General features: G+C 40.1%; 1 protein-coding gene across 2 annotated transcripts in view; it reads right to left on the bottom strand.

The window, feature by feature from the left end:
* The window catches only part of SLC16A10 (solute carrier family 16 member 10), a 144,922-nt gene that overhangs the window by 33,528 nt on the left and 88,331 nt on the right, over positions 1–23,063 (bottom strand). For both annotated transcript variants that reach the window (XM_008007320.3, XM_008007321.3), the window contains exon 3: positions 19,810–20,263. In XM_008007320.3, coding sequence (XP_008005511.1) covers positions 19,810–20,263 — 454 coding nt within the window. The remainder of the gene's footprint in view (positions 1–19,809; positions 20,264–23,063) is intronic.

Raw genomic sequence — 23,063 nt, 5'->3', positions numbered from 1 at the left:
TGATAATTCTACCTTCTAACCTCTCTTCACTAAGATTTAGGCTAATGATGTTGGCTAAAGTGCTACTTTGCAAAGTCTCCTATCTATCTTTCTCTTTCCCTCAGTCTTTGGAAGGCATGGTGTTCAGTCTTTTTTATTAATCCTAAGAGCCATCTAATTGCTGGCTCAAATTTGCATCCATAAATCTAATTTGTTTTTACCAGAATGAAGATTAAAATTTGTTGAGTAGGCCTAGATCAGCTTTCCTTCCACTGTTATCATTTCCATATACTTCTGATATTGTCTATCGCAACTGTTCCTTTTCTTTTCCTTATTTCAGAGTTCTGTCGTAGGGGTTGGGGAAATGAAATCAACATTAGTCTCTTGGTATCCGTGGGGAACTGAACCCACACCTCCTCGGATACCCATATCTATGGATGCTCAAGTCCCTGATATAAAATGTTGCAGTATTTGCATGTAACCTATGCATATCCTCCTGTATACTTTAATTAATCTCTAGATTACTTATAATAACCGATACCATGTAAATGCTATGTAAATAGTTATTCTGCATTTTTATATTTCAATGCTCTACACAGAGAAACTTCTCTAGTAACAAACTATGATCCCCAGAAATGGTCCCTGAAAGTACAGTCTCCTGTTGTTGTTGTTGTTGTTGTTGTTGTTGTTTGTAGAGATGTGGTCTTGCCGTGTTACCCAGGCTGATCTCGAACTCCTGAGCACAAGCAATCCTCCCACCTTGGCCTCTCAAAGTTCTGGGATACAGGCATAAGCCACTGAGCCCAGCCTGTATTTTGTTTTTAATCAGTGTTCTTTTTTATTGTTTTTGTTTTGAGATGGGGTCTCGCTGTTGCCTAGGCTGGAGTGCAGTGGTATGATCACGGCTCACTGCCACCTCAACCTCCCAAGTAACTGGGACCATGGGCACATGCCACTATGCTCAGCTAATTTTTTATTTATTTATTTTTATTTTTATTTTTTTGAGAAGGAGTCTCGCTCCGTCACCCAGGCTGCAGTGCAGTGGCGGGATCTTGGCAAACTGCAACCTCTGCTTCCCCGGTTCAAGAAATTTTCCCTGCCTCAGCCTCCTGAGTAGCTGGGACTACAGGCAGCTGCCATCATGCCTGGCTAACTTCTGTATTTTTAGTACAGACAGGGTTTTGCCATGTTGGCCAGTCTGGTCTCGAACTCCTGACCTCAGGTGATCTGCCTGCCTTGACCTCCCAAAGTGCTGGAATGCTCAGCTAATTTTTTATGTTTTTGTAGAGATGGCATCTCACTATGCTGCCCAGGCCAGTGTTATTTTTATTGTTTTCTTCCTCCCAAATATTTTCAATCCATGGTTGGTTGAATCCAAGGATGTGGAATCTTGGATATAGAGGACTGCTTATATTTTAAATATGTTGAGTTTTTTCTGGTAATTATACAGTGTTCAGGAATAAAAGGACCACACCTTGGTAGGAGGACAGATAAGAAAGTGGAAAGCCTGTGTACTCTGGATTAAGGCAGCCTACAGAGCAGAGAGAAAACTTCTTTGGACAGGGAATCAGATGGCCTTGGCACAGCAGTGAAAGAAATGTCTTTGGAGTCAAATTATGAACTCTACTCCTTATTGAGGCTAAAATCTTGGGCATCAGTTTCCCAGTCTCAAACACTACACATTGGTTCACAATTTCATTCACAATTTAGTTCACAATTTAGGCAGCAATACCTCATTAGGGTTGTTTTGGAAATTTGTGGGGACTATTTTTATCTTTCTGATATACTTTCGCCCAAGCAGTAACTTTTCTTACTTTTTAATTTTTTATTGTGATAAATTCCTATCTCATAAAATTTGCCATTTTAACCAGTTTAAGTGTACTATATTAAGTACATTTACATTGTTGTACAACTGTCACCACCGTTCTGCTCCAGAACTTTTTCATTTTCTCAAGCTGAAACTCTTCACCCATTAAATAACTCCTCATTTCCCCCTCCCCTTGGAGACCACCATACAACTTTCAGTATTTATGAATGTGACTTCCCTGGGTACTGCATCTAAGCAGAACCATACATTTGTGCTTTTGTGCCTGGAGTATTTCACTTGGTGTAGTGTCCTCATGGTTCATCCATGTTGTAGCACGTATCCCAAGCATTATCTTACTTCTTTTATTTCTCCTTACTGTAACAAGTGGGACATTACTGAGGTTTAAAAACATTATGTATATAGGTAGGTCTTCTTCCTTTTTTCTAAAATCAAAGACAAGGCCTGGAATATAGAGGTCTTCTTATCTAGGAATTTTATTTCGGGAGAGAAAAGGAGGCACTGAGTACGACACTGCTTTGGGTACATTACAGGGTTGCTGTGAAGGTGAAAGGGATGCAGAGTTGAGAAAGTGCCACACGAGGAAGCGGGGATGGTGGGGACATGAGGTGATTCCTAATCCTGGGCAATTCTGACTCCATAATTCAGAATAGCTCTGAGGGCTCAAGAGTCTAGCAAGGAAATACCTGGCAGAAAAAGCAATTAATGCTTGAGGGATCAACAGGGAGCTAAGAATTGTCCTCTGAGAAAATGCTGAAAAGGACAGGGTCAGGAACTGAAAAGTCCCTGAGAGAGCTCCTGAGGAGTAAGGAGCACATAAAAGAAAACATGTGTTCACAGAAGCAGAGATAACAAGTTGGGACAGGGACACTTGGTTTATTATTGAGGATATTATAATGCTTCATAAATTCAATCATCAATATGTGGCAGCATTCTAAATCCCACTGATATGTGTGTGGGTCAAGAGGGGCATGGGCATCTGTTAACCTACTTGTTGGGTGATGTTCACACTCAAGACACCCCATTCTGCTGGGAGAAGGCACAAAGCACAGGGCATTATTTTACTCCAGCAAGACTGACTATACCTCTTGGCATCCTTTTCCATACCTTTAAGTTATTTCACATTGAAACTAGTCAAGATAATTATAAAATCACTTTTATTTCTATGAAGGTTTAAACCTCACCCTGTCATTAACTACATGTGTGTGACCTGAGAAAGTCTCTTAACTAACTCTTCTCCCTGCAAGATGGAGATAAAACTGTTCTTACCTTATTATACATTGAAGAACAAAGAAAAAAAGCACTTGAAGAACATAAAGTGCTATTAGAATGTAAAGTAGTCATGAGCAGAGAAATTAGTAGACCTTGCACTCTACCAGCCTATAAACTTAGCCAGCCTATAAACTCAACCTGAAGTCAGTTAAAAAAAAAAAAAAAAGAAAAGAAAAGATGGAGTGCCAGGCACATGCTAGGTGCTGGGGCTAGAGCAATGAAGAGAAGACGCTCTCCCTACCCTTGTGGAGTGTTCAGTCTGCCTTACCCATTTCTTCCTTAGCATTTCCTGAGGTGTTAGGACACTTCCCACACAAAACTCCCCAATGTACTAATGTATTTTGTAGATAAATCCACAGTTTTCACCAGCCTTTCCCATACTTACATAGACTATGTTACCCAATATAAGGGCCTAACAAAAAATACACTACTGCTGTTTTTCAACTTAAGCTAAAATTAGATATTTTCATATGTTTGTGAGTTTATTTCTCCCTCACAAATTTAAAATATTTTAGAAGTTTGGGGCCTACATTATAGGGATAATTTCCACCCCTGAGAAATCCATGAATCATTTCTAAAAACTACTATTCAATTATCTATGAATATTTATTTTTGGCTAAGTGTAATTTGGAACACAGGACAAACTTGGTCTACCTTACTATAAGCAGCAGCTTTGTTTTAGTTTAATTATTTCTACATGATCAGTTCTCTAGATTTCTTCTGTATTATCACCTCTTCTCTCAAGTTCCTATGCTAGTATATTATATTTTGAAAAGAAAAAACTAGCTTGTTTTGATGGAAGTGTTCTGTAAATATTAAACTTCGCATGAATGATCAAACAAGTGGTCAGAGAAATAAAGATCCTTATTCATCTCAAGTAGGAGAATGCTGGTGAATACTGCCTAAGGCACAAAACTGATAAATGGGCAAATTGTCACTAACCTGAATAGTCAAATTGCAGCAGATGTTGAGATCTGAAGGAAAATAAATGCAACGTTAGAAAAGCTAGAAAACAAGAAAAGCATAGACATCACTGAAAAAAATCTGAGAAAAAGTAGGGACAAAGTAAAGGAGAGAAGGTATCTTAATCATTCACTGTAATAACCACATGAGGCCAGGTGTGATGGCTCACATCTGTAATCCCAGAACTTTGGGAGGCAACCATGGGAGGGTGGCTCATGCCCAGGAGTTTGAGACTAGCTTGGGCAACATAGTGAGACTTCATCTCCAAAAAAGGTAGTAAGAAGAATAACCACATGAGAACCAAGTAACACTAGTATATTATAAGAGATAAAATAAAGTATATAATATGGCTTGGCTGTGTTCCCATCCAGATCTCATCTTGAATTGTAACTCCCATAATCCCCATGTGTCCTAGGAGGAACCTGGTGGGAGGTAATTAAATCATGGGGGTGGGTTTTTCCTGTGCTGTTCTCATGGTAGTTTCATAAAGGGCAGTTCCTCTGCATGCACACTCTTGTCTCCTGCCACGTAAGACTTGGTTGTGCTCCTCCTCTGCCTTCTGCCATGATTGTGCGGCCTCCCCAGCCATATGGAACTGTGAGTCCATTAAACCTCTTTTTCTTTATAAATTACCCAGTCTTGGGTATGTCTTTATTAGCAGCATGAGAACAGACTAACACAGTAAATTGGTACTGGGTAGTGAGGTGCTGCTGTAAAGATACCCAAACATGTGGAAGCAACTTTGGAACTGGGTAACAGGTAGAGGCTGGAACAGTTTGGAGGGCTCAGAAGAAGACAGGAAGATGTGGGAAAGTTTGGAACTTCCTAGAGACCTGTTGAATGGCTTCTGAGGTGGTCTCAGATGGAGATGAGGAATTTGTTGGGAACTGGAGTAAAGGTCACACTTGCTATACAAAGAGACTGGTGGCATTTTGTCCCTGCCCTAGAGATCTGTGGAAATTTGAACTTGAGAGGATGATTTGGGGTATCTGTTGGAATAAATTTCTAAGCAGCAAAGTGTTCAAGAGGAAGCAGAGCATAAAAGTTTGGAAAATTTGCAGCCTGTTGATGCAATGGAACCATAAAAACCCTAGAAGAAAACCTAGGCAATACCATTCAGGACATTGGCATGGGCAAAGACTTCATGATTAAAACACCAAAAGCAATGGCAACAAAAGCCAAAATTGACAAATGGGATCTAATTAAACTAAAGAGCTTCTGCACAGCAAAAGGAACTACCATCAGAGTGAACAGGCAACCTACAGAATGGGAGAAAATTTTTGCAATCTATCCATCTGACAAAGCGCTAATATCCACAATCTACAAGGAACTTAAACAAATTTACAAGAACAACCCCATCAAAAAGTAGGTGAAGGATATGAACAGACACTTTTCAAAAGAAGATATTTATGCAGCCAACAAACATATATAAAAAAAGATCATCACTGGTCATTAGAGAAATGCAAATCAAAACCAAAATGAGATACCATCTCATGCCAGTTAGAATGGCAATCATTAAAATGTCAGGAAACGAGATGCTGGAGAGGATGTGGAGAAATAAGAATGCTTTTACACTGTTGGTGGGAGTGTAAATTAGTTCAACCATTGTGGACGACAGTGTGGCAATTCCTCAAGGAACTAGAACCAGAAATACCATTTGACCCAGCAATCCAATTACTGGGTATATACCCAAAGGATTATAAATCATTCTCCTATAAAGACACATGCACACGTATGTTTATTGCAGCACTATTCACAATAGCAAAGACTTGAAACCAACCCAAATGCCCATCAATGACAGACTAGATAAAGAAAAAGTGGCACATCTACACCATGGAATACTATGCAGCCATAAAAAGGATGAGTTCCTATCCTTTGCAGGGACATGGATGAAGCTGGAAACCATCATTCTCAGGAAACTAAGACAGGAACAGAAAACCAAACACTGCATGCTCTCACTCCTAAGTGGGAGCTGAACAATCGGAACACAAGGACACAGGGAGGGGAACATCACACAGCAGGGCTGGTCAGGGGAATGGGGGGCTACAGGAGGGATAGCATTAGGAGAAATACCTAATGTAGCTGACAGGTTGATGGGTACAGCAAACCACCATGGCTGGCACATGTATACCTATGTAATAAACCTGCACATTCTGCATGTGTATTCCAGAACTTAAAGTATAATAAAATAATAAGAAAAAGAAAAACCCATTTTCTGGGGAGGAATTCAAGCCAGCTGCAGAAATTTGCAGAATTTCCATAAGTAAGAAGAAGCCCAATGTTAATTGCCAAGACAATGGTGAAAATGTCCCCAGGGCATGCCACAGACCTTCAAGGTAGCCCCTCCTATTACAGACCTGAAGGCCTAGGAGGAAAAAATGGTTTCATAGGCCAGGCCCAGAGCCCCCCATGCTGTGTGCAGCTTAGGGACTTAGTGTACTGTATCCTAGCTGCTCCAGCCATGGCTAAAAGGGGCTAAGACAGAGCTCAGGTCATGGCTTCAGAGGGTGCAAGCCCCAAGCCTTGGCAGCTTCCACATGGTGTTGAGTCTGTGGGTGCACGGAAGTCAAGAATTGAGGTTTGGGAACCTCCACCTAGATTTCAGAGGATGTATGGAAATGCCTGGATGTACAGATAGAAGTTTGCTGCAGGGGCAGGGCCCTCATGAAGAACCTCTGCTAGGGCAGTGTGGAAGGGAAATGTGGGATCGGAGCCCCTACACAGAGTCCCCAGTGGGACACTGCCTAGTGGAGCTACGAGAAGAGGGATACCATCCTCCAGACCCCAGAATAGTAGATCCACCAACAGCCTACACTGCATCTGGAAAGGCTGCAGACCCTCAATGTCAGCCCGTGAAAGCAGCTGGAAGGGGGCCTGTACCCTGCAAAGCCACAGGGACAGAGCTTCCCAAGGCCATGGGAACACACCTCTTGCATCAATGTGCCCTGAATGTGAGACATGGAATCAAAGAAGATCATTTTGGAACTTTAAGGTTTAATAACTGCCCTACTGGATTTCGGACTTGCATGGGGCCTGTAGCCCCTTTGTTTTGGCCAATTTCTCCCACTTGGAATGGGTGTATTTACCCAACGCTTGTATCCCTATTTTATCTAGGAAGTAAATAACTTGCTTTTGATTTCACAGATTCATAGGCAGAAGGGACTTGCCTTGTCTCAGATGAGACTTTGGACTGTGGACTTTTGAGTTAATGCTGAAATGAGTTAAGACTTTGAGGGACTATTGGGAAGGCATAATTGGTTTTGAAATATGACGACATGAGATGTGGGAGGAGCCAGGGGCAGAATTATATGGTTTGGTTGTGTTTCCTACCCAAATTTCATCTTGAATTATAGCTCCCATAATCCCCACATGTCATGGGAGCAAGCTGGTGGGAGGTAATTAAATCTTGGGGGCGGGTTTTTCTTGTGCTATTCTCATGATAGTGAACAAGTCTCATGAGATCTGATGGTTTTATAAAGGGCAGTTCCCCTGCACATACTCCCTTGCCTGCCACCATGTAAGACATGCCTTTGCTCCTCCTCCATCTTCCACCATGACTGTGAATCCTCCCCAGCCATGTGGAACTGTGAGTCCATTAAACTGCTTTTTCTTTATAAATTGCCCAGTCTCGGGTAAGTCTTTATTAGCAGTGTGAAAACAGACTAATACAGTATATGAAGAAGAAACAATGATTGGGTCCTACAGCAAAGTATGCAAGATATTTTCATTTTTGACATGCAGATTTTTAATAATACATCAAATAAAAATAAGTTGGATTAAAAAATCCAACTCTTGATTGGCCTTAGAGACTTGAGAAATTCTGTTACAGGCCTCCAAAGGGCAACAGAAAGCTGTCTTATTTTTGTATCTTCAAAGTACCTAATACTACCCTTCACCCAAAGGATGTACTTACTATAAGCTTTTCAATGAAGTTGTCCCTGACTGGCTAAAGTCGTCTCTTACCATTTCTTACCATCACCTTCCATCTCATTTTGTTTTCTTTGAAGAAAATATCACTATTTGAAAATTACTTTGTTTCTTTATGAACTTACTTGTTTATTGAGCTATGTGTGAGAAAGTATCTGCTCTTAGCATTGTATCCCCACATCTAGAATGTCTGTGGCACACAGTAGACACTCAAATGAATGCTTGAATCTGTTTAACTGATTTATAATTAGAGCAAGTCAAACAACAATAAATTAATTTAAATATAATTTATTCTAATGGCAACCCTGTTACTTAACTGTGCAACCTTAGGCAAACCTTTTAAAGCTCTCTGAGCCTCAGTGTTCATATCTATTAGTAGGAGAACCACTATTAGCGCTGCTTTCCTTATAAAAGGTTACCATGAGAGTTGAATCAGAAAACGTATATGTGCGTAAATATCTTCATAGCCTTTTTGGAAGTTAATTGCAAAGGGAATGAATAAATAAAGGAAACATTTTCAGGCCACATAACAACAACAAAAATACAAGAAATACATATAGGGATTGAGAGTAAATTTAATCAGCACACATGAATCTCAGTGGGTAAATTATCATATTTAGATTAACAAAGGCTGAGTACAGTGGCTCATGCCTGTGATCCCAGCACTTGGGGAGGTTGAGACAGGAGGATCACTTGACACCAGGAGTTCAAGGCCAGCCTGAATCACATAGCAAGACCCAGTCTCTAAATATCTATATATCCTGGTGTCAAGGAAATGTTGTAAGCCTATTTTTGAATGAAAAATAGAAAAACAAAATTACTTAAATTTCAAAATCTTGATGAAAAAGCAATGTAATTACTCTTTGTTTTGCAAAGTAGCAAAGTATTCTGTATAGCTAAGAAAAAGGCAAAAGGGAAGAAGGGAGGGAGGGAAGAAAGAAGGAAGGGAGGGAAGAAAGAAGGGAGGGAGGGAAAGAGGGAGAGAGAAAGTAAATGAAACTTTTAAACCCTAGAATTTAAGCCTCTAGGCCAAAAACAGAATTAACATTCTAAGCCTTTCTATTTTAATTGGTTGCAGTGGTACGAAGACAGAGATAGGGCAACTCTTCAGTTACATAACTCCATTTTAAATCAATAAAAATGTTTCCAGCACTCTACAACCATCATCCACCAAGCTGGGGACATGTAATGGGGCCCAAGACTTTGCTTCTGTCAGAACCTTATAGTGAACAGAGATAAACACAACTAACAGAGGTAAACCAACCAACATGAAGGAGAGGTCACCTTCAGCAGTCCATTACTGGCCGAGTATACAGTGACCTTTCGTTTACAAGAATACAATTGTGAGCCTTGCGTTGTCAGGGACAATCTGCTGCACAACAACCTTGTCCCTGAGCTCCAAATAGATCCATGAAAGAAAGACAACAAAGACAGTGCAACTGCTGTTGGCAACTCTGAGAAAATGCATCATGTCAAAATGGCAAAGCAACCTCCTGATTGGGAAATGAACCGTATGAGTTGATCAGGGTTAGGACAGAAACTAATTTCACTCCTGTAATCATTTTGTTTCTACATACACATTCTGTTTCTATGTACATATTTACAGGCTGGGCTGTAATAAGCTTCCATTTATTTTCCATGGATGTTCTTGGGTGTTACACCCAGTTCTGCTACTTTTATAACTGGCTTTTGGCCAGCAACTTAACCATTCTGTGCCTTAGTTCCTTTACCTTTCTTTTTTTGTAGGGCAGGGGGAGGAGTGCAAATTCGTGACCTGTACAATGCCTTTCAGGTCCTAAGTTACTGTTACACTTTTTTGGCAGGCACTTAAGTATGTTATTTAAAAGCCACACTTGTAAGAAGACCCAAGCTCAAGCCCTGGTTGCACCATGTACCATCCTTGCAACCCTGAGCAGTTGTTCCGCCACCCCAACTCTGGTTCTTTTCTTGCTAGACAGAAGCCCTGATATTGCCCATTTCACATGGTAGTCCAAGACTCCAGTGACAGATAATGTGGAAGCATCTTGTAGACTAAAATGTTAATAAAAACGTTAACTAAAATGTTAAAAAATGTTAAATCAAAAAGAAATGCGGGAAATAAATGTTATATTTGTCCACAAGAAACCTGTGGTTTTCTTTTAGACAAAGCACACCATTGCATGGGTTGGCGGATTGGGCAAAAATCTTAAATTATGCTCTGAAGCCTAGATGTTGCCATTGTTCTTACCATTTTACTTCAAAAAAGCATCAATTCAATTTAACATGGATACAGAGATACAGGGATTGCATAACAGAGACAGAGGGATTCCATGTTTGCAATTATACACCTCCAAATTGGTGCGCGTTGCCCTTTAAATGAGCACTTTTACAATCTGTTATGGGGGAACATAAACTTTGTAATTACAAGTAAGCTGCCCAAGGGGAGAGGGGCAAAAGAGCCAGAGAGCTAACGATAGGGATAGAAAGGCGGGAAGCACAGGGGGAAATAGATGAAACATGGGCAGCTGAGGGCTAACACATCAGCAATGTACAGCTGCTAGAACTCTGGGTGCTGAAGACCCTTCCTGACGGCATGAATACATAAGAAGGCCTGCTTACACTTATGCTCTATGATCCTTAGACTTAGTGACTGCAAGGGCTTCTCCCAAAGGATGCCCTAGACATTGAAGGTAAGAAATGTACTCTCAATGGATCAGACAACTCTCTCCACAACCCAAAACCACCTTGTCAATGTCAGGCAAAAGCCACTTAGTATAGCCTCACAAGGGGAAGATTCTTCAAATTAAAATTTCTATTCATCCCATATCATAACAATTTATTTTCTAGTTGACATAAAAACATGAAAGGACCCTTATCTAATTGGCTAAATTTAGGTTCCTCAAACTTGAACAAACTTTAATTTGATCCAAAGATTTGAGACATGCCAATGTCCATATTAGAAATGAAATTTGAGATGATTCAAAGTATACTGCATTTTATCAAATAAAACCTGAGACACATGCAAAACAAAATGAAAAACCTAGTGAAGGCCAGGTGCAGTGGCTTGCACCTGTCATCCCAGTGCTTTGGTGGGGAGCCAAGGCAGGAGGATTGTTTGAGCCCAGAAGTTTGAGACCAGCCTGGGCAATGTGGTGAGAACCCCATCTCCACAAAAAATTTAAAAATTAGCCATGTGTGGTGGTGTGCACCTCTGGTCCTAGCTACTTGGGAGGCTGAGGTGGGAGTATTGCTTGAGCCCAGGAGGTCGAGGCTACAGTGAGGTATGATTGCACCCCTGCATTCCAGCCTGGACAAGAGAGTGAGGCCCTGTCTTAAAAAAAATTCCCATTGGTGAAATTTACACATTAGCAAGAGGGAATAGTTTTCCAACACACTAATTCTTTAGAGCTCTCTCAGGAGACTACTGATCCACCAGTGGCCTCGGAGCGTTTATATGTGACTAAATTTCAAGCAGTTTACCTTTTTCCAGTTTCCTACAATAGTATTTATGTTAATCAAATAAAGGATAGATCTTGCTATAAATTTGTATATGTCCATTTTTGTTCTTCTGCTATGCTTAATGTTTACTGTAGAAAGCAAAATTGAACACGAAGCTATGTATGGTCCATGTTCTGTTTGTCACAGGTTGTGAAAACTAACTTTGCATGGCCTCAGTTTTCTCATATTCACAACGTACTAGATTTCAAAAGAGAAGTTGAGGCTGAAAAGAACAGTATAGATATTTTCTCATTCCCATTAATTATATCAAAACAAAAGCTGGTTTCCTCCAGAGTTTTCTCCCTGGCTGTGAAGCATGCTCTGAGTGCTGGAACACCTCAACATGGACTCTGTTCTTAGTTTTGAGAGAATAGAAGGGAAACATGCAAAGCAATCTTTGGTGTAGGCCCAGTATGGCTGAAAATAGCAGCACTCCCATCTCTGGATTAGTCATGAAGGAACGCAGACTCCTTCATAAAAAGAGTATATTTCAGACATATTTGTCTGAAACCTGTATTCAAATCCCAGCTTTAAGCATAAAGCGAATGACTTTGAACAAGCACAGCTTTGCAGAATTGTTTCCTTGGCTCTAAGTATGTGTTATTTATTACACTCATCCTTGTGGTGGTTCTGTGAGATTTTGGGGAAGTGCTTGACACATAATCAATTCTTGGCAAATGTTACATGAATCTCCCTCTGAGGAAGCCACAGAGAGATGAAGGCTTGTATGCTGTTCCTATTTGCATGGCTCAGTGCCCTTAGCTCTGGCTTGGAGCAGTACTGCTGCTCTGACCACAGCGTAAATGGAGGTGCTCTGCCTAGCAAGGTCCAATAGCTACATTCCAGTGTTGACTGATCCTTGGCAGCATCTGGCACTACTGAAAGCTAAAAAATACCTTTTGAGGTTCACATTCTCCTTGTACTGACTTATTAGCCTCAAATTTTCATTTCTGGTTTAAAAATACAATTCGTGGCCAGGGCGGTGGCTAATGCCTGTAATCCAGCACTTTGGGAGGCCAAGGCAGGCAGATCACCTGAGGTCAGGAGTTTGAGACCAACCTGGCCAATATGGTAAAACCCTATCTCTACTAAAAATTCAAAAATTAGCTAGGCGTGGTGGCAGGTGCCTGTAATCCCAGCTACTTGGGAGGCTAGGCGGGAGAATTGCTTGAACCCAGGAGGGGGCGTTGCAGTGGGCCAAGATCACGCCACTGCCCTCCAGCCTAGGTGACAGAATGAGACTCAGTCTCAAAAAACAAAAAAATTCATTTCCAATTATTAGTGGACTTGAAGTCCACCTAATTGCCCTGCTAGCAAGCAAATGATCTGTCTGTCTTTAATCATAGCATCAGGTAAATGAGATCTTCCTACCAGGTCAAAATTTCTTTTGAGAACAGTCAATTACTATTTGCCACAAAGTCAACCCACTTATAAGGGAGTTTTTAAAAAACAGGCTAATGAATACATACTTTACAGATTTCAATATATGAGTCAGTCATCTTCTTGACAGAGAACCATGTGGACCTAAAATTTAAAAACTGAAATTTGACCCAATGATATGGTCTAGAGTCAAAGAACACAGGTACTAAGTAGTTGATTTTCAAGTTGAGTAGCAGGGCAGAGAGAAGAGAGTAACTGAAACTAAATCATCGGCTTCATATTGGGGATGGAGCATTTCATGCCAATGAGAAAAGTTACCATCATTTTTGGCAACTTCATTATCTTTGTCACTGTCATTCTTCGGCATTTATCATTGTCATGTTTGGCATTTATCAGTTACCTCATGAGGCCCTATGTTCAATGCTCAACCAAAGCTATGTAGACCTGAGGCCTGGCTATGGTTCTGCATCCTGCAAACCTATTCTTACACACACCACTCCAGACTCTTTGAGATTTTTTCAGTGGCTACTGAAGACACAGTTGCTTGAGGGACCAGAAATTTATTCTATTTATCTTAAAATTTCAGCAAAGGCATAAGTGAATCAGAGCAAAACACACCAACTCTCTCCTCCATCAATGGACAGCATTACTGGTTACTCAATTATTCTGAGGTTTGCTTAGTTTGAGCTTATTTGTTGAATAGGTATTGAATAAATATGAATAACACCATGTCCTGCAAGTACAGAATGTGAAAAATCAGTATAGGATCAAAGTCGAGAATTTTAAAGATCCAAATAGTGAAAAAGTGAACATTACTTACACAGTGTCACTTTAGACTGATCCAGAATATATTTAGTCATTCAACAAATATTTGAGCACCCAGTGTGTGCTAGGCACTGCGCTAGATGCTTGGGATCTACCATTGAATGAAATAGATCCTTACCCTTGTGGGGTTTACATTCTAGCAGACATGTAAATATACAGATAGTAAGCAATGACCACAATAAAGCAGTAAAATAGATAATATGTTAGAAAGTATTAAGTGCTACAAAAAAAGAAAAGGAGTAATAGGAGGGGTTTGGGAATACTCAGGGGAAAAGGGACAGAGGAAGTTTCAAGCAGGTAGTCAGGGTGAGCCCCATGAAAAGGTGAATGGCAGAAGCAGAGTGGGCAAGGGGACAGGGATGGAAGCTCAGAGAGGCAGTGAGGGCCAGATTGTGGAGGACCTTGTAGGCCACTGTAAGGATGTTGGTTTTTACTCTTAGAGAAATGGGAAGCCATTGAAGGATTCTGAGCAGAGTGCCTTACGTTTAGAAAGAATGCCTGTGGCTTCTTATAGAGAACAAACTACACGGGCCAGAGAAGGAACAGGGAGACCAGTTAGGAGGCTCTGGCAGTGATCCAAGCTAGGGGTACGTGGTAGCCTGGGCTCAGGTATGAGTAGTGAGGATGGTACGAGGTGGTCAGATCCTGGATATATTTTGAAAGAAAAGCCACCAGGATTTCTTGACTGGATCAGGACTATGGTGTGCAAGAAAGAAGAGCCAAGGGTGACTCCAAAGTTTTGAGTCTGATCAACGAAAGGGTGGAATTGCCAACTCCTGAGATGACGATGGCTGGGGGCAGAGTAAGTTTTAGGGGGTAAGATCAAGACCCCAGGGTTAGGATATGTCTGAAACAATCTAGCAGTTACCCAAGTGGAGATACTAAGTAAGGAGCTGGATATACAGCTCTGGTGGAGGATTCAGGGAAAAGGTCTGGACTAGAATTATAAATTTGAAGTCATTGACATAAACATGATGTATGAACTTAGGAGACTGGATGAAACCACCAGTAGAATACATGGAGAAAAAGATCAGGGACAAGCCCTAGGACATGCTGACATTCAGGGGTCAGTGGGAAAAAGAAGTGAGCAAAGAAACTAAGGAGGAGTGATGTGGAGGCAGGCAGAAAACCAAGATAGTTTATGCTCCTGAAAGCTAAATGGAGAAAAACCAGAGTCAGAGGAGTCATTAAAAAAAAAAAAAAAAAAAGAAAAGAAAAGAAACCCAGAGGCCAGGCGTGGTGGCTCACACCTGTAATACCAGCATTTTGGGAGGCCGAGGCGTGTGGATCACTTGAGGTCAGGAGTTCGGGACCAGTCTGGCCAACATGGCAAAACCCTGTCTCTACTAAAAATACAAAAAATTAAGTCAGGCATGGCAGCAGGCGCCTGTAATCCCAGCTACTGTGAGGCTGAGGCAGGAGAATCACTTGAATCTGGGAAGTGGAGATTGCAGTGAGCCGAGATTGCACCACTGCACTACAACCTGGGAGACAGAGAAAGACTTCGTCTCAAAAAAAACCAAAAACAAAACAAAACAAAAAAAAGATTCCAGAAAACAAAACAAAACAACTCTCAGGCAAAAGGGGCAATTCATAAAAACTGACACAGCCGCTACTAGGAATCGTTTTTAGAAAGTTAGGCCTCATCTAAATGGATCTATAAGATTTGTACCCTTCTAAAAAAGATTTTAAGTGGGTAGGCCTAAAAGAGAGGTGAATTAGCTTCCAGGAGGCAATCTAATTCTTCATTGTGAAAAGTCAACTACAACAAGATCAAACCTCCAACCTCACTTTGAAAGCAAGCATACATATTCTCTCTCAAATCATCATGTACAATCTAATGAGATCTTAGAATTTTTAACATAGCAGTGACAGCACTCCCATGTACTTCTGAATCTTCAAAGACCTAAACTGGTAAGTTAGTTTCCTAGTTGATCAAAGATCTGATTTGTACACAGAATCTCATGCTCAAGGCCCAACTCCAATGCTATGAAACTTTTTTTTTTTTTTTGAGTGCAGTGGCCTGATCTTGGCTCACTGCAAGCTCCACCTCCTGGGTTCATGCCATTCTCCTGCCTCAGCCTCCCGAGTAGCTGGAACTACACGCACCCACCACCACGCCTGGCTAATTTTTTTGTATTTTCAGTAGAGACGGAGTTCCACCATGTTAGCTAGGATGGTCTCGATCTCCTGACCTCATGATCCGCCTGCCTCGGCCTCCCAAAGTGCTGGGATTACAGACGTGAGCCATGACACCTGGCCCACTATGAAACTTTTTAAAACCACTTTTCCAAATGGATATTATCTTTCTCCTTTTAAAATCTTCTATCTCATTCCTTAAAACCACTCAGTTGGCAATCACATTGTCTTACATTAAAAGAACTCCCATTTTTTGCCAGAACTCAGTTAGATGTTTCACACATATTTTATCTAATCCTCACAATTTTGCAAAACTGGGTTTATCTCCATAGATGAGGAAACTGATGCTTACAGAGGATGTCCAAGGTTATGCAACTAGTAAGAAACAAAACCAGGATTTAAACCCAGATCTGTCTTACTTCAGAACCTTCACTTTTTTTTTTTTTTTTTTTTGAGATGGAGTTTCGCTCTTGTCACCCAGGCTGGAGTGCAATGGCGCGATCTCAGCTCACTGCAACCTCCGCCTCCTGAGTTCGAGCGATTCTCCTATTTCAGTCTCCTGAGTAGCTGAGATCACAGGTGCAAGCCATCACGCCCAGCTAATTTTTGTAGTTTTAGTAGAGATGGGATTTCACCATGTTGGCCAGGCTGGTCACGAACTCCTGACCTCTGGTGATCCACCTGCCTTGGCCTCCCAAAGTGCTGGGATTACAGGGGTGAGCCACTGCACCAGGCCCAGAACCTTCACTATTAAACCACTATACAATACTGCCACTTACATAAAAGTACTACACTAATAATTATCAGTCACTATCTCTGTGACCTTGAGCAAGTTACTTCTTTATTTATTATTTGTTTTTTAGGGACAGAGTCTCGCTCTGTTACCCAGGCTGGCATGCAGTGGCACAATCATAGCACACCGCAGCCTTGAACTCCTGGGCTCCAGTGATCCTCCTGCCTCAGACTCCTGAGTAGTTAGGACTACAAGTGTGTAGCACCACACCTGGCTCTTTATTTCTTCACCTTCCATATTTAAAAGCCTGCCACTAGGAGGAGACAAATAAATTAAAAGTTGTTCAATCTGTTCTTCCTTTAGAATACTTTTTAATTTTTTTTAGAGATAGGGTCTCACTCAGTCACCCAGGCTGGAGTGCAGTCGCACCATCACGGCTCACTGCAGCCTTGACCTCCTGAGCTCACGCGATCCTTCTACCTTAGCCTCCAAAGTAGCTGGGACTACAGGCATGCACCACCATGCCCGGATAATTTTTTTAAATTACTTTTTGTAGAGATGGAATCTCACTATGTTGCTCAAGTTGCTCTTGAACTGCTGGGCTCAAGTGATCCTTCCATCTCATTCTCCCAAAGTGGTGAGATTATAGGCGTGAGCCACTGTGCCTGGCTGAGCAAATTATGTAATCTTTCCGGGCATTAGTCTTCCCATCCACGAAATAAAGAGGATATGCCACAGGTACTGCATTGTTGTGAATATTAAATGAGAGAATGTATGTAAAAGTGCTTTGTAAACTATAGCCATTTTTAATTACATGTACTAGGTTTATGCTCCTTCAGAGCAAATTTTTATGCCTCATATATGTGTCCCCTCAACAGTCAATAAAGGGTTTAGTAGGAATTGAACATCATCTACTTTACTAGTCTTTTGAAGGATATGAGACACCTTTTCCCTGTATAAGGAGGAAACTAGTGTCCCATTCCTGGTTAAGTATCCATAATTCAAACCTTAAATTACAACAAAGTGACAAACTCAGTACATCACCAAAGAGGAGCTTTAAACACCTGTATGGCATTTAGCTATCTGATCTTTCCTCTACCATGCTGCATTTGGTGCCATAATGGGTTGAGAGAGAGAAAATCTCAAATGAAAAATATCAACGTATTTTGTAAGAAAACATGCCTGGAAGAAGGCAGAGCAGAAAAAAGCCATGGTTTATTAACAGAATTAACAGAGACTTTATCGTTCTGTGCACTATCTGATTTGCCATCTCCTGATCACAAAAGTATCTGTAACATTGTCTAACTCACCTTCTACTATGAAATTTGACTTACCTGAAGAAATAACATGTTTATTAAATTTCCTTAGGCATACTCATTTTTTCCCCCAGTAAGACGGACACACTTGGTAATATATCCAGGGAAGTGGCCCAATATGCTATTAAGACTGTAGACTGAGTTTGCTACCAGGTAAGCACAGTGGAAGAGAACTAACTCCTGCTCTGCTGTTTACTGACATGTAATTCTTGGAAAATCACTAACGTCTCTATTAACGATAGATCTGTTTTTCAGTCTGTAAAATTGGGGCTAATATTTATTTTATCTGCTTTACTGGTTTATTGTGAAAGTCACATGAAGTAATATAAGTGAAATTAATTTACAAATTATAAATATATAACCAAAAATAATTAGGCAGTCATCTACCACTTTTCCTTGGGTAAATGTCCAGTATTAGCAAAGCTGAGTTACTGATTTCTGTGGGTGTGTTCACGTGGTAGTACCAAAGATAATTTTTTTTTAAAGCTGGGTGTGGTGGCTTGCACCTGTAATCCCAGCTGAGGCAGGCGGATTGCTTGAAGTCAGCCTGAGCAATTTAACAAGACCCTGTCTGGAAAAAAGAAAAAAAGAAAAAGCATTTCTACTCATCTTTTTGAGAAAGGACACAATAAATATTCTCCAATAAATGTTATCTTGACTACAGAAGCTATGAAAGAGGTTGGCTGGTAAAGTTAATCCTGTCACAACAGATCTATATTTCAGGAAACTTAGCTTAAGGTGGTTCAGCTATACCTTCCTAACAGTATGAAAATGGACTATCAGATCAGGATGTAGCCTGATGATCCATAAATAAGTTATATTTATACTTATTTCTTAACTAAAGAAAAACTGCACAAATCTCCAAAAGTAGACTGTAAGTTAGAAAAAAATCCAAGTTCACAAACATACAAATATGTGTGCCAATGTCAGTTTTGTTTATCATTTATGGTGAACCGTGAATACATATTTTCAGCCACAGAAGTAAGAAAAAAGGAAGATACATAATGAACACTTTTGAACAAACGTTGCTGGGGCAGATACTTTAGATACTGCTTCTTCCTTCTATTTTTTTTTTTCTTCCCCAGGTAGGGATGAAGTCTCCCTATGTTGCCCACGCTGGTCTTGAACTCCTGCATCAGCTCCCCAAAGTGGTGGGATTACAGGCATGAGCCACCAACCCCTACCTAGACACTAATTATTCTTATTTCAGTATAACAAAGCTGAATTTTGCCTTTGAAATAGAAATAAACAATATAAACTGCTTGAGCACTTGAAATACTCATTTCCTATAAAACTGTAGCTCTCTTTCCTCATTTAGAACTTGAGTAACTTTTCTCAGATATTCCTCTGAATAGAATTCCCATTTTCCCAGAAGTGTACCACAAGTAGATGTAATGTTTCTTTGTATCAAAGTCATGGCTTTTTTGCTAATTACCTAATTTCTACACTGGTTGCAAAACAATTTACTTACGGTAGCAAAATCACAGCGCTAACTTTGTCCCTGATAAAAGCCATATGAAGAAAAAGAGACTTATCAAATGTTTTATATTGAATGCAATTTGTTCCAATATTTTAGCCTTCCTTTTAAAAAAAAAAAAATGCGTTTTTTTGGGGACTTTTATTTTATTTTTAGAGGTAGAGTCTCTCTATGTTGTCTAGGCTGGATTTGAACTCCTGGGCTCAAGTGATCCTCCTGCCTCAGCTTAGTAGCTGGGACCACAGAAAGGCACCATGGTGTCTGGCTGGGTTTGCGGGGTTTTTAAAATACCAAAGCACACTATGAAACATACTCTCTCTGTTTAGTGGTCTGATGGTGTATTGACATTGTCTTGAGAGACCTTTCATTTCAAAAATACCCAAATTACAACCAGGATAATGTTTGAGGCCAACTTTAACTTGACCTATCTTTCTCTTCAAAGAAGTTTTTCTTTATGAAATAGTAATATTCATGATCAGTGAAGGAGCATACTCACCAAGTGAACATAAGGCACAAAGTATCCAAAAAGTGCAAGTGGTATTCCAACTGCCCACACTGCATAAGCTGTCACCTTGAAGATGGCAAAATTGAAAATTTTTTTTGGAGGACTGAACTTTCTCCTGGAAAAGAGGGAGGATCCGCTACCTCCACTCTCTTTATCTTTGGTACTGGTAGCAAGAGGACGGTAAGTAAAGCCAGCCAGAAAGAGAACAAACATGAAGATGCAGAGCACCCTCAGTGTGTGAAAGAGGCCCACGCTGTCAATCAGAACCCTTAAGAGCAAAGGCAGCAGGATTGTGAAGACACTGCTGCCAGCAGTGACAATGCCATTCACCAGTCCAAGGCGCTTCTTGAAATAGTGTCCCAGAATGACCAATGAAGGCTGGTATGCAAAGGAGCAGCCGCAGGCAAATATGATTCCATAGGTAAGGTACAGAGGCTCGATGGAACTGTATAAAGATGAAAAAGATGGAAAGCAGCTTTCAATATTGTTACTGTGTGCTTGGTAGAATAAAACCTTATAGTAAAAGTGGGTTTTTGTTCATCAACATATTTTCTACAAGTAAAAGTTAACCAAAATGAGGGGAAAACTCAGTAAGTCAAGAATGTAGCACTAAACATATTTTAATCTGAATGTGTGAAAAATAACCATTAAGGTCATCAGTGGTTTTGTTCTGCCTCCTCTTTCTGTGGATTTCAGGTGACGCACACAGCACTGAGTAAGAACTGTGCTCTCCACAGCTCAGAAATAAAGGTTGGTGCCAGGAAGAGTAAAATCAACAGTGATTCAATTAACAAACCAAAAACCTAGTCTCAATGAAACACTTTTTTAAAAAGTTAGAATTAACTATGAAAACTAATTATTTCATGGAGTTTTTCCAGGTACTTACCAAACAAGGTAGTAAAAGAAAAGGCTGCATTTTATATTTTTTCCCCAAGGTTATGTCAGGAACATTTGCACAGAGGCGCAGTTGTGCCTGTTTTTGCTGGCCTAAGGGCTGTAGACCAACCTTCGCCCTGTGTTGCACTGTTCCCAATATTGTGCAAGATAACAAGAAATCATATTCTGACTGCAGAAAGACTAAATTACGTGTATTCCTTTTAGTGATCTCAGTTTGTAAGCTGTAAGGCCATGCGTGTGTCAAAAGAATAATGGATTAAATAATCTTCTAGTTTAACCAAATAATTGCACATTTCTTAGGAAGATAAAGGATCATATCTTTATGTTCTTTGAAACAATTACGGCAAAGAACAAAACTAGTTAAAGTTTTTTGAAAAGGCTATCAGTAGTAAAAGCAAACAATTTATTAGAAAGTAAGATAGATAAAGTTGGTTAATAATTAAATTTTGGACAATAATGCTAGTCTAGCAACATGCTGAGGTAATCATAAGGAACTCTAGAATCTGATAAAATTAAGGCATGTTGGCAATCCTCTGAGATGCCCTTCTCCCTCTATTAATCCACAGCTAGCACCACCTTCAGATCAGGCTCAAGAGGCACTTCTAGGGTTTCCCAAATTAATCTCACCTCACTCTGATCACCTTTTACTGAATCTCCACTCTTTGTTTAGCCAACATATTAAGCAACTACTATGTACCAGATACGTTGTGGAAAAGAATATTAAAAATTTGGTCCTTGGCCAGACATGGTGGCTCACACTTGTAATCCCAACACTTTGGGTGGCCAAAGCAGGAGGATGGCTTGAACCCAGTCTGGCAACATAGCAAAACCCCATCTCTACTTAAAAAAAAAAAAAAAAAATTAGCTGAAATTAGCTGGGTGTGATGGCATGTGCCTGTAGTCCTAGCTACTCAGGAAGCTGGGGCAGGAGGATGGCTTGAATCCAGGAATCCAGGCTGCAGTGAGCTATGATCACACCACTGCATTCTGGCCTGGGTAATAGTGAGACCCGGTCTCCAAAAAAAAAAAAAAAAAAAAAAAAAAATTGTGGTTCTGCCTTCAAGATACTCATAGTCTGCTTAGTGAAACAAGATATCTATCCCAAATAATAATAACACAACACAGAACAAAACAGAAATTAATACTTCATTCATTCTGTATCAGTTTTTCCACCTAAGTAGTTTTCCAGATAATTGTAACTTATGTAAAGTGCTTATTTGCTTTTATTTAACAATTTTAAAGAAAAAAATTTTAAGTCTATTGTACATTTCTCTCTGCCTTCTTCAAAGTGTATATTAAAAATACTGTTCACAGCAGAATCATCAGGAACATCAGTTCCTATACAGTTGTACCACTGTACTGTAATGCTCTCAGCTGGAAAACCACAGAGCCTCTCCCTTCTACAGAGTGAAGTAACGAGCTTTGCGATGGCATTTTCACTGCTGCTGAACCCTTTTCACTTCCAGGTTTTCCCTTCAGGAACAGATGGTTCCAGTCTGTGATGTTTGGCAGCCGAATAAGTGCAATGTAAATGAGTAAGGCTGTTGGATACCAATCATATGTGCAAAAAGGATCCAGAGAAGGGACATGGGTGTGATTGACCTAAGTTGCTGGAGAAGGTTTTCCTCAGAAGGCTGAACAGGAACTAGAGGAAAAATGGACCTGCCACCCAACACTCAGAATCTATACCACATTTCCCCTTGCTCCTGTATCTTGCTCTCAAGTTTCAGTAGCCTTTGACCAGCAGGCTAAATAATGACATTTAATAGAAAATATGAGAATATTACACGTAGTAAGGGAATTTTAGTTTCAATAAATTTTGTTTCACTTAGAGGGTACAGAAAAGAGAGAGAGAACTGGGTCACATCAAAATATATGTCATAATTTTTATTGCTCAGTGGTCAGAAAAATTTGAAAAACATTGCTTTGTATGTGTGTTTTGTTAACAAACTAGGTAGTAAATTACATAAGCTGTCTACCTCTCAGTCCCCTCTCGACCACAGCTGGAGTTGTAATACATTTGGCAAGTGGCAGAGCCACAGGTACTGACAATAGGTACCTGTAAGCTTCCAGATCAAAGAAGCTATCTGATGAGGCATTAATAACATTAATTACATTAATAATAATGTAAATATTATATTGCTGCTAAAATAAATCATCTCATGGAATTACCTACACAGAATCTTATTCCAATCAAAACTTTTTTTTTAAAAAAAAAAACAACTTTAGAAGAAAAAACCCACCAAGGTACTTTAAAGATGAAAATATCTATTTTCTACAAAGAAATAAATATAATTTTTAAAAATCCAACTAGAATTTCTTTCTTTCTTTTTTTTTTTTTTTTTTGA

The sequence above is a fragment of the Chlorocebus sabaeus genome, chromosome 13, assembly GCF_047675955.1.
Source record: "Chlorocebus sabaeus isolate Y175 chromosome 13, mChlSab1.0.hap1, whole genome shotgun sequence".
NCBI classification, from domain to species: Eukaryota; Metazoa; Chordata; class Mammalia; order Primates; family Cercopithecidae; genus Chlorocebus; species Chlorocebus sabaeus.
Note: the sequence above shows the minus strand (reverse complement) of the source record. Positions and strands in the feature narration are given on the sequence as shown.